Source organism: Vanellus vanellus (assembly GCF_965231255.1).
Source record: "Vanellus vanellus genome assembly, chromosome: 1".
In the NCBI taxonomy this organism is placed as follows: domain Eukaryota; kingdom Metazoa; phylum Chordata; class Aves; order Charadriiformes; family Charadriidae; genus Vanellus; species Vanellus vanellus.
The window spans coordinates 145,425,226-145,437,986 of NC_138905.1; the positions used below are offsets into that span (position 1 = coordinate 145,425,226).

The 12,761-nt window shown below is 41.2% G+C and overlaps 1 protein-coding gene across 2 annotated transcripts in view; it reads left to right on the forward strand.

The window, feature by feature from the left end:
- The first annotated feature begins 736 nt into the window (after window positions 1-736).
- The window catches only part of ASMTL (acetylserotonin O-methyltransferase like), a 32,877-nt gene continuing 20,852 nt past the window's right edge, over window positions 737-12,761 (forward strand). For both annotated transcript variants that reach the window (XM_082498202.1, XM_082498201.1), the window contains exons 1-6: window positions 737-844; window positions 2,533-2,664; window positions 4,454-4,501; window positions 5,108-5,172; window positions 7,953-8,014; window positions 10,142-10,250. In XM_082498202.1, coding sequence (XP_082354328.1) covers window positions 749-844; window positions 2,533-2,664; window positions 4,454-4,501; window positions 5,108-5,172; window positions 7,953-8,014; window positions 10,142-10,250 — 512 coding nt within the window. In that variant the 5' untranslated portion in view covers window positions 737-748. The remainder of the gene's footprint in view (window positions 845-2,532; window positions 2,665-4,453; window positions 4,502-5,107; window positions 5,173-7,952; window positions 8,015-10,141; window positions 10,251-12,761) is intronic.

Here is a 12,761-nt window from a genome sequence, read left to right on the forward strand (position 1 = left end):
GAGGTACAGCCCATTAAACAGATGTCAAGAGACCCGGTTATTCAATGCAAACTGCTATTTTAATGATCGGATGCATCTTTTTAACGCTCAAGTTCGCATTTCGCTTCCCTACGAACCAGCTGAGAAGATACGTAGCGTCACGCTGTCTGCAAATTACTGTGAATAAATCCAGGCTTTGGTGTTAAAGTTTTTCTACTTGCTTAAAAGGCCAGGTAGCAGATACCCCCTCCAGTAAGACCTGCATCAAATCAGGTTCCTCCTCATCAAAAAAATGAACGATATCCCCTCTTTGCCAAATACTTCACTCAAGCAATATTGGGTGGGTGTGTAGGGGTGTGTGTGTGAAATAAACATGGCTCCTACGACGCGAAACCAGCCAGCGATACCCACCCCTCTCCACTTCAGCCTGCCCTTCGGTGGTGCCCCGCTAAGGGCTGGTAAAGCCGCAACTTGCCGCGGCGCCGCACTGCCCCCTCACAGCGCTGCGCCTGCCCAGGCGCCTTCCTCACACGCCGGCGCCATTACGGGCCGGACACCCGCTCCCGGCCGAACCCCCTCCCCGACCCCAGGGCCTACCCGCCCTCCCGCCTATCACCCCGCGGGGCCCCGGCGGCTCGCTGGGACGGACCCGCCCCGGCTCCGCCCCGGCGCCGTATAAGGCCGCCACCAAAGTGCTGCCCCCCTCCCCCCCACCCCCGTCGGCCTCGATCTTCGCGGAGCGGGAGGCTGAGGCGCGGCGGCCGCCGCCATGGTGTTGTTGAACCCGGTGCTGGGGAAGCTGGTCAGCAAGAGGGTGGTGCTGGCCAGCGCCTCGCCGCGCCGGCAGGAGATCCTCACCAACGTGGTGAGTGAGTGAGTGAGAGCGGGCGGGCGGGCCGCTCGCCTCGCCCGGGCAGGGGAGAAGGCCGGCGGCGTCGCCCCTCTCGGCTCCCCCTCCAACCCCAGGCGCTGTGGGGTGCGCGGGCAGCGGCCATCCCGCGGCCGCCGGGCGCTCTGGCCCGGGCCGGGCCTGCTGGGCCGCCGCCTACCGCCCTGTCAGCTCCCGGGGGCCGGTGGCTCAGGGCGGGCACAAGCCCGAGCCCTGCCTCCTGCCGCAGGTGGGTTCGGTGTGTCCGGGGGCGATGGCGGCGGCGCCACCGGCGGTCTTCCCCGTGGCTCTGTGTCCCCCGGCCGGCCGGGGCAGCGGCCTGCGGGCCCCGGGCCATGGCGGGCCGCCGGGCAGGCTGCCGTCGGAGTGCTGCTCCCCGAGCTGTACGTTGCCTTACGGGTGAATATTGTTGGTTGTTCTGGTTTTTTTTGGTTTTTTTTCAATCCCAATTTTTCGTGGTCGGGTTTTCTGTGTAAGCAAATAAGCGTGTGTCAGTTTTGTCTATGATGGGGTTAATATGAGAGTGGATTCTGCGTATTCTGCGGGCAGGCAGGTGGGGTAATCAAAGAAATACTTGCTCAGGCTGAAAAACGCTGGAGTAATTACTTCTGGTGTGTAACAGAAAAGTTTAGAAGGTCTTAAAATGGACTGCAGTAACTAAAAATGTACTTCCATTGCTCTAACTTTAGATACTCAATACTGAAACTTCTGAAAATTTGGTTTAGTCTTTTGAAACGTATGAAAACTTCATGGGATTGCGGGGGGGGAGGGGGGAAAAGGCAGTGGGAATAAGGTAGCTGTCTCCTTTCTGTGAAGCACTTGAGGGCACAAAAGAAGCGGTAACCCCTCATTCGGACCGTTCTGCCTCTGTGTAGGAACAGGTCGACCTCGCTGGGCAGGCTGCAGGAGGCTTTTGAATGGCACTGGAGTGTTACAGTGCATCTAACTTAGATTGCTTAGTGTTATCATTCTTCATGGGAGAAGTTGAGCTTGAGTGGGAAAGAGTATATTCTTTATAAAATACAGAGATGTGGAGAAGCACCAAGGTTCAAGCATGCGCTAAGTTACTAGAAACATAACGTACCTGCTGGGTGTAGTAAATTTGCAGGTATAACCTGGAGGCAAGAAGTAAAAAGAATAGTTTTTTTTTGACAAAACCATACGGCAGCCACTGGCTCTTCTTGTTTTCTGTTTATCATATGTATAATGACACATAAAGTGTGGGTGGAAAAGCTCCTGTAAGAATGTGTACTACTGGTGCACAAGTGCTATAGATTGATTCAATAAAAAAAACCAAAATCCAGTAGTAGAATGGTCTATTTGTGAAGTACATAAGCTTTTTACTGTTAGATATTTTTTTTATAGGAGAAGAATGGTGAAATTACTGATGTGATTAGGCTCTAATAAATAATAAGGGTAAAATCAAGAAAGCACACCAGTTTAAAAGTTTTTTCTGGTTGGGTTTTTTCTTTTGGACTGTTTGCAAATGATACATATACACCAAACACTGTAATAGAAGCACTGTTTCTCCCCTGTTTGTGTTTGGGAGGGAGAGGTGTTAAAGTGGAAAGAACAAAAATCAAATTTGTCACTTGCGTAATATGTCTCGGGAGCAACCTTTAATAACAAGATCAGATTGACTGCATTGCTTTCCTTTGTTACAGGGCCTGCGGTTTGAGGTGGTTCCATCCTGGTTTAAGGAGACACTTGAAAAGTCATCTTTTGCAGCCCCTTATGAGTATGCTGTGGAAACAGCAAAGCAGAAAGCTCTTGAAGTAGCAAACAGAATGCATGTAGTAAGTTACCAGCTACTTTGGCAGTGGGATTTTTGTCTTTAAGTGGTGCATGTTACTATGACTTAATTTGCAGGTACTTCTTAGGTTGTCTCTGAGTGCATTTTCCCCACTAAAGAGAGATGGAAGTTTTCTGTCATTTGTGAAAGATAGCTTTCTGGAATTAACCCACCTAATCAAAAGCCGGCCTTATGCCTGCAGTTTGGGTTTTCCAGAAACAGAAGTGGCCTGCACCTCTTCTCAGCAGCACTGACAAGCTCTCACTTGGTATATATACTTGGTAGTTTGGTGCAGCAGTCAGATGTGTGGCTGGATCATATCCTGCCACAGGATCATACCTGTTCATTCCAGGTATTTGTGGAAGCAAATGCTATGGAAAAACACACTGATGTGAATTCAGTGCTTTGCTGTAGCTTTCATTAAACAGTGGTTTCATTGAACAGTTGTGACGAGAATACTTGGAATTTGTGAGTATAGAGGCGCTGGAAGAAAGCAGAAAAAGAAAATAAATTCTGTTTTACAACATTCTGGACGAACAGGCACTTTCATTTTAAGAAGGGAGAAGCTGATGTGATTTCAGGTTCTGTGGTCAAGGCATCCATTTTGTATCCTAAATATTATCAAAACCAGTGATACAACTATCAGTAGCGTATCTGACTTCTGCCTTTGGCTGTGATCACTGTGTTTGAACACACAAGGCTGTTCTCTACCAGAAGCTGTTTTGAAGTCTTGTCTAGTTATATCCCGTAAAATGTACCATAATAATTTCTTAATAATACAGCTCTGAGAGGAGTATGTTTGTTAAACCTATACTGATGGCAGAAAAGGAATGTAGAACACTTTAAACCAACAGCGTTGCCAGATGTCACCATTCTTCAAAGCAAATATTGCATGATCTCCAGTGTAAATCGTTATCCAGGTTTCCGTCAACTTCTTTTCAGAGAATGGTATGACATTAAGAGAATGGATTTTAAACTCAACCTCAGTGACTGACTTACACTGGGCTTTCATTGCAAAACACTATGCTGGTGATAATGCCAGTTCAGTGGATTTCAAAATGCTTCTTCATGCAGGAATTTTCTTAATGAATTAGTTCTACTATTTAAAGCACATCAACAGCCTTTCTAGAGAAGAATCACCACCCTACAAGCTTTTTAATATAATGATCACAGTTACAGAAAAGTTTCTTGTCTTGCTGTGTTAAATACTAACTCTGGTACCTCATAACATGAAAGTAAATCAAAACTCAGCTGTAAGGACAGATTACAGTTCAAAGCCAAGAAAAGGCTACAAGGAATCTTTATATGCCCCTACCTCTTAATTCCCCAAAATGGACTGTATGTGTTTCCTTTTGAGAGAGATAAGCAAAGTGTAGTTAAGGAAAGGGGTTGGGTGGGGTTTTTTTTGAGCAAAACTTGGCTTGGAAAAATGATCCTAGAGGGCAGTACTCCCTGGGCACTTTTTTAAAGGAATTCTGCCTGCCACCTTGAAGACTGACTTTTGAGAAGGCAGTTAGTTCTTTCCTGGATACATTTGTTCATCAGTAACACATTTGATCAAAATTGTGATGAGAGAATGGTCTGCTCAAGCCTCCTGTTTTCCTCACTTTTATGGATATAAATTTTTATGTTTATTTTGTAAACAGCGTAAAGGAGAAAAAGTGTCTTGTTTTCAAGTCAGTGTAGAGCCCTACCTGTAAACCAGTGAACTTACGTTTTCTTACCTTAAGTTTTAAAGGTTTTGTTCTTTCTGCCTCTTTTGAGCAATTACTTGTTTCTTTATGCCTCTGCAGAAACACCTGAGAACACCTGATGTTGTCATAGGAGCAGACACTATTGTGGTAAGAAGTCTTCTGTGGTTTAGTATTGTTTTAATTTATGACAGGTGTAGAAAATACTTGTATCTTTAGGTTTAAAGTTTGAAAGCTATCTTCACTGAGAAGTTATACCTGCAATATGATGCATCTTCTGGGTTTTGTGAGTGTAGATTTTAGGATTTTTTTTTTCTCAACAAGGCAATTTTGGGTATCTTGAGTGCTAGAAGCCTTGCTGCTGTTTTTGCAGAGATGCTATTATTCCATGAGTATTGCCTTGGACCCTCTAGTATGCAATCGAAATTCTGTTTTCAGACAACTGTTGACTGTCAAGAAGTCCAGATCATGTGAGCTGTTCGATGTGCCTTGTAGCGGGAATTGCTTTATACGTGTCATCTCCACAGAGACAGCGAAGAGTTAAGGACAGAAGAAGTTGAATTACCCTTCTGTTTGAGAGTTGCAGCCACTCGAGGATAGAGTGTTGCACTCATAATGTGCTTGACACTAAATTACCTGTATCTGTCCTTGCTCTACTCAGTAGACTCATGCTTGAAGCCCTGGCTGAAATAATGGTTTAAACGTTGTTTCTGAAAAGTAAGAAAGCAACACGCTCACTCTGTCTTTCTGTTTTAGACTGTGGATGAGCAGATCCTGGAGAAACCAGTTGATAAGCAAGATGCGTATAGGATGCTGTCAAGGTCTGTAGTTTTAACTAAGATTCCAAATGTGGGTATTAAGCTGTTTTGAAAGGAGCTGTACAGATACCTTGATCTGTATGAAGAACTCGGTGGACACAAATTTTTTTAATAATTTTTAAACAGCGTAAGCCCGTTCTGCCACTGAAAGGGTTAGATCTGCTTTTATGTTACCCACAGCTGCTTGCTCTTGCACCCTAGGAAGCTAATCAGAGACGTAATGAACTGTTTTGTTTTCACTTGGATTAGTTTTCAGAGTCACTTATCACAAGCCTGTATGTATGCTTTAGCTGGTACAGGAAGGAGAGATATGGAGAGAAATCATGATGGGAAAGAGGACAGAACCATCATGGAAGTGATTTGAGGCTTGATGTTTAATGTAAAAATATTGCATGTACGAGAAAGTACATGGTGATACATGTTCGTGGACAATAGCTTTAAATTCTATAGTTTAACTGAGGAAGAAAAAACTACTTCCAACAGCGTTCCCCATGGATGTTGAGCTGGTGTTTTTTTTGAGGCTTCTGCTTTCTTCTGAAAGCATACTTTTCCCTACAAGCTTAATGTTATTTTGTAGAACTCTTTTTTTAAGAAACACCAACTAAATAACTCTAGTCACCTCCTTTCTGAAGGATGAGATGTGATGAATCCACTATTCATGCTTCCTTTTTATGGGGGGAATACAGAAAAGGTGCACTACTTGTTTCACCAGTTTGCATTCAAACTCAGGTGTCTCCTAAAGAGAATACAAGTGGCTTGGGAGCTTATGGAGTTTTGTTCTGTAAGTCTACTTTGGATATTATTTTTTTCATTGATGACTTAGGCTCAATTTTTGATTCTTTGTGGCAAGTTACTAACTTAAAAATAGTTAAAAAAAAAAAAAAGAGACAGCAGCCTATGTTATTAGTAGGAGATTCCCAAAGGGATCTATCTGGCAACAGATTTCTCACAACTGTTTTTGCTTGTGTCCTGGTTTGAGGTAAAACAGAACCAATTTTGTTCAGTAACTTCGCTTCTTAGCTGGGCCTCTTCTAACTACTGAAATTAACTGCATATTGTGCAGACAGTGTTCACTCTCTCAGAGTGATAAGACCAATTGTTTATAGCTGATGCCCAGGCATGGTATGCAGAGAGGCTCCTGCTTATACTTATTGCCATAACCCCCAAGGCCAACCAACTTTGTTATTTGCCACGTTGGAGGGTCAGAAGCGGAAAAGCATAGTGGGGTCCCACCTGCAGGGAGGAGCAGACAGGACAGGTGACCCAAAACTGGCCAACAGGGTGTTCCATCCCATCTGCCTCATGCTCAGTATAAAAGCTGAGGGATCAAAGGGTCAGCGCTCTTCCTTCAATGGCCGACGTCTGAGGAGGACTCTGTTTGTCTGCCTGTGATCCTGATCCTGAATCCAGATCCGGAATCCAGTTCCCGTCCGTCACAGAGTCCAGCCTGGGACTGCCCCAGTGCCAGCCGGTGATGTGATTGTCATCTCGGGAGCTTGATACGGTTTTTTATATATTTTTTCATTATTTCTTTTCATTTTATTATTAATATTTCATTAAAGTAGTTTAGTTTCTTCTAAACTTGTCTCTTTTTCTTCCTCTGCCCCTCTCTCTTTGAAGAGGGGTAGAGGGGAGCAACTGTTGGTCCCGTCTGGGGTCCCTCGGGTCCCCAGTAGTGGATTTTGGCCTAAACCATGACAGCTTGAAATCATGCCAAGTGTGGTTAGTTCAAAAATTGATTGTTTGTGGCTTGTTGGTTTTTTTTTTGTTTGTTTGTTTTTTTTAACAAAGCTTAGTCTACTAATGCATGCAAATGTTTTAGTGTGGGTTTTTTTAAGGTCAGTAGGTCTGTCTCTTAATCATGGATATGAAATGCACATAAAATTCAGGTTTTTATAGCTCTTCTTAATTTTTTCGTATATGACCAGGAAAATGCAGACAAGATATATATTTGCATATATCCAAGGTGTCGGATTAAAATTTTCTCTCACTGATTCATCTTGAAATGACGAAATCTTGTGGGTGATAGTAAGAGTGCAAGATGCTTTTGATCACATTAGATTATAGCCTGGCTAATCTCTAGGAGACTACTCCTTAATTGGTCTCTTCAAAGATTCAAATTCTCATGCTATTTATTATACTTCCATTGCTTCCACACGAGATTAATAAATTTAAAGCCCTCAACATTAATCGGCCACAGTGTGGCGCTGTGGAGCCACTACAAGAGCGAGCACATGGGTCTGGGGTAGGAGTGCGTACAGGCTCTCTTCCTGTACGCTCTCTATCTGTTACTCTGGCTTGCCATGGGGTCCCTGGGGGCCAGTCTGCATGAAATGAGTACGTAAGCTGTAGTATTCTATTGCTAGTTTAGTCTAAGTTGCATCACCTAGCTGGTTATTGCCAGCTTTCAGTGGTGATGCCTGTAACAGTAGTGTTTATGCTGATTGGCTTTTTCTTATGCATTTGAAATAGTCACTTCTCCCTATGTACAGTAAATAAGCTGATACAATGAGCTACTTTTCCAAATTGTGGACGTCGGTACAAGTGAGATGTTGGAGACTTGAAACGATGGAACCTCTTGATAGTATTTTTCTTTTCTGCCAATGTCTTTTTACCTATATTGAAATAAAAAAAATGTATTTATTTAGGACGCATGTCAGAGCCATCAAATCATGTATTCATATATGGGTCTGTGTCTCAGGCTGTCGTAACATAATCATGTAGAACGTCTTTGCATGCGACATATTTCATAAAACCTTAATGCATATTTTTTCCCCTGACAGGTTGAGTGGCAAAGAGCACAGTGTGTTCACAGGAGTGGCTATTATACATTGCCACAGTAAAGGTACATGTGTAATTTTACTAAAATGCAGTATTTTTGTTAAAACTCAGTATTTTCATAAAAAATATTCTCATAAGGACTTTTACAAGTGAACAAACAGGATGGTAATTTTTCATATACAGTCTGAATTGGCTTCCTACTCAAGACGAGAATTACTTTATCAATATATAAATTAAAAACTCCCCACAAAAGCCAACCTTCTTACTGTATTCAGTTTTCACACAGGAGGGATGACATTAGAAATACTGTCTCTGAAAGCTATGCAACTGAAAGACAAGTGTAAATTTGTGACTGAAAGACAAGTGTAAATTGTGGGAATATTCTAAATTAAAATCAAGTAAGGAACTACAGACTGGGGGACTGAGCAGAATCTGATCTATATTAACTTTATTCCTGTGTTGTATTTATAGTAGCTGATAAATACAAGAAGTTGCTTTATGCGTAGTTACTTTGTTTTTCAGTAAATAAGGGGAGATTTAGAGCCCATTTTTAGGGGGTGAGTAAAGTAATGGCTTAATGCCTCAGACTGTTAATGAACCATAGGTAGCAATACGTAAATGTTCTTTATCAGATAATTTATATAGTAAGCAAGTGGTTTTTATGAGAACTGTACCATTAATATAATTTGAGGAGCGTTTGGTTTGAGGGACTTCCTCAGATAATTATGCCAATATTCTTTTAGTTGAACTTTTGCGAGAATAATTTCTCTGAAGTGTCACTGGATGTAGTCTTTCTGTAGACAAATTATTTACAGCTTTTAGTTTTTACTGGAATGATTGTTCTTGACTCTTGTAACAGAAATAAACTCAGTGATGCAGTACTGCTACTTATATGCTAGTACAGTAGAAAGAAAGCTGCTGCAAAAAAATAAAACATGCTATCAAGGGGTTCCTGTGAGCAGTCCAGCAAGAATAATAATGCCTTTCATTGTTACTCTGGGAAGAAGGTAAAAGTGCACAAAACTGCAGTACTGATGCTATGATAGCACATCTTATTTGAAGTTTATAAATTTAAGCCTCACCGTAATCAGATGACTAAAAATACCATAAGTCTGCATATTCGTCAAGTGATGCAATCAATGAAAGAAATTTCTAGAATACAGTTTTAGTTTTAGTTCATGATTACAATGTTGCTGTTAAGTACCACATATATGTTACAGATAGAATTTTCATTTTGAGCTGATTGGTTTTTTTATCAATACTGAAAGAGGTAGTAATCTGTTTTCATATGCAACAACTTTGTTATTTCAGCTGGGTCATTAAAAGTTTTCAACACTAACACCATTAGCAGTTGACTATTAATCTTCCCTTGGCCTGTACTGTGGATCTTTCTTACTCCTCCTCAAGAATTTCCACTTCTATCAGACCAGTGGTAACAGGAGGTGCTGACCTTGATTTTTATAGGAATGAGTAGAGAGAATTCATAATCTGTAACGTGCACGCTCATTTGTGCAAGGCTGTTTCCTTTTGAACATGTCTTGGGAAAGCCTCCATCTGCAATGATACCAGATTCACAGTGTACCACATGCAACAGGGTCCACACCGAGGTGTGCAGTACTGCATTGTACCTCTGGCCTTCTCTTAACCACTTCTAGATACCAAAGTCTGAAATAATCTTGTTATTTCTTGAGAGATGAGACGAAAATTATACTGATGGTTACTGATGGGACTGCTGGGTGCCTGGGTCTGCAGTACATGCGCAGCTGCACATTGACATTCAAGCATTTGTAACAGCTATGTGTTTAACTATGGGGTGGCATTAAGAGTTCTTTGACAACAGTTGTAAAGTTAGAAGGGTGTTTGTAGCCTTCTTTGTACTTGGTGCTGGATGCGTATGCTGGCAGTCCATAAATAGCTCTGCATAAGCATTGTTAATTTAAGAGTGCATCCTACACAGCGAGAGCAACCTTTTAACCCCGAAACAGGACTGCAGAGGTTGAAAATGCAAGCTTTTATTTATTTTGGGAGATCATGAGTCTGTTGTCCCTAAAGAGCATTATTAGTCATTTCATACATCTTTTAACTTTTCCCAAGCAAAAATATCAAATGAATATGAACCAAAATAAAACTGAGATGTTTTGCTCTCTAAACTACAGTTTCTGTTTCTGATAAGACCTATTCCTTTCTGTAGATAATCAGCTAGAGACAGAAGTCACTGATTTCTATGAAGAGACTAAAGTAAAATTTTCTGACCTGTCTGAAGAGCTCTTATGGGAGTACATTCATAGCGGGGAGCCGATGTAAGTAAGACCCTGAAGCTATCACACAATACTTGAGAGTAGGCTGTAGGGTGCATTATTAGCCATCAGCATAAAACATTTTGTCCTGTGTTCTGTGAAGTTTTGTGATAAATGATAGCATGGGTGATACAAGGTGGGCGTTCTGGTCTAGAACTACCATTCCTCCAGGGAAAGCGAGCTACCTTTTTAGTACCCTAACAAATTTGAAAATTGAAGACTGTTGGAATACTCTGGATTAGAACAAGCACTCATGCAATAGACAATTATCTCTCTGTTAACAGAGGCCTTCAGAGAGCTTGGATACCCGAGACAGTGGATTGTTCTCATTATAAAACAGGTGAATAGAGTGTGTATTGGATAATCAGGGTATTAGAGAACTTTACTGAAAGAAGCTAGAAGTTGGTTTATTTGGTTGATCAAAGTTGCACTGCTCTGATGCAAGAAATGCCAACTCAATTTTCGCTTATTCTTGTGGCCAGCTTATGTGTGTTCTTATGCCATAGTTGTCTCTTAGCTTATGTGTTTCCTCTGCCTTTGCAATATAGTAGTTACAGACAACATTGATTCCACAGAACAAATAGGATCAGAAAAGAATGCCTTAATACTGCTAAGATGAAGTTGACTAGATTATTTAAAATAAATAAATATTTTTAGAAAAAAATTGTTTGGAGACAATGGAATTCTTGTGACTTGACAGAATTTGTATTTCCTTCATGTAGTGAAGGCAAATCAGGCCATACTTAGCACTGTGGACTGTGTATCTGGTGATCTGAGGTGAACTTTTGGCTCCGTGGCTCCAATTCTGACTGTGTAAGAGTATCAGTCGTGGTGGTTTTTACACTCATTTGTGCTATAAAGCAATACAGTCATGTTTTATTGGGGAAAGAGAAACCGATGTAGGCTTTGGACTTATTTAAGTGCTTATGTGTAAATGAGGCATACTTTCTGAACATGTAAGGTTCCCAGCTTATTAAAGAGGCCAAATCTAAATTGGATTATGCAGAAAATAATCTTTTAGCAAGAATACAGTTTGTAACAGAAATTCCTAGTTAGGTTTTTGGAAGGTGATCTTTAGTATGCAGCTGATCAGAAAGTTGCAATTTGAAAGAGAAATGACCATGGATTTTTAGGAGGCATGTCAGGTTCAAAGATATTTTGGAATATTCTTATTATTTGTTCTAGAATAAAATACACTTTAGCAGTGCTGTGCTGCAGCAAAATGGCTTATGAACAGCAGTGGATAATTCTGTTCCTTCTACTAAACAGGGTGTGTGATAGCAAGGGTTTTCCAGGGACCAAAGGTTCAGAGAATGCATTTCATTAGTGTCTGGAGCAGAAGACAATCTTTATTCATATAATCGAGAGGATCGTAAGCGTTTGCTCTGGCCTTGGGAAGGAACTAGTAAATATAGCGTCTTATAAATTTTGCAAAACATTAAGGAGAAATTTCTCATGGGGGTTTTTTGTTTGGTTGGCTTTTTTGACCCCTCCCCCGTGGACATCCACACTGGTTACATGTTTGTGTGCATACAGGTTTTTTTAAATACTATTGCAGTTCATGTGACCATTTGTTTATTTTTTTAATGGCTAATTAATTTTGTGAAGTCATACAAGACTTAATGATCACATGAAAAATTAAAAGAAAATTGACTCTTTTTGCTGTTAAGGATTGGTTTGAGTTCTTTTTATAGCAGGGACAAATTGGCATGTATTATTTTAAAAGTCAGTCACTGGTGGTACGGGGACTAATTCTAAAAGTATATAGATGACTTAAAGTATGAATAAGGGAGGAGTGAAAAGCACTATCTCACGGTAGATTGTGATGAGGCTATAAAAAACGCTCAAAAATTTTGGTTTCAGAAGGATGGCCTTTCGCTTTCTGTTTATTCCTGTTCCTCTTTCCAACCAAGGCTTTTCTGCCTGCTGGCAGGGTCTTTCTCTTCCTTTCTGGCCTTCTGTAGAAAGAGAGTTGGACCACAGTAATCCTAACTGTTTTGGACTTGTGTAATGACTAGCCTTAGTTTCTGCCTGCCTCTTTGACCCAGCTTTTTATTTTGTAATCTTTCCCTTGTAAACAACTTCCTCTGTCTCTGCTCACAACTTCCAGTCTGAAGGTTTTTAGTAGCTCTGCTCTGGATGGTGGCAATGAAACCAGATGATCCTACTGCACTCTGGGAGAGAGGTGATTACAGACGCTGTACAGTTTCAGACTTAACTGTGAAGTAATAACATGTACAATGTAAATGTCTTTCTTCCCTTGTATGATTTCTCCTAAGAGTTATTTCCTTCAAAGCTACAGGAAATGTACCTTTTAGATTTTGTGAATAATTACAGTCTCACAGCACAAATTAACTCAGGGATAGTATGAGGTTATCAGCTCTTAAAGCAGAAAAGCAAAAATCATCCGGGTGCAGGATTACAGAGGTAAAGGGAGCTGTACTGTTCTTATACTAGAAGTAGCTTAGAATCTTGTTTTTAATTTATCATGTTGCTACAGTTAACTCCACTGTA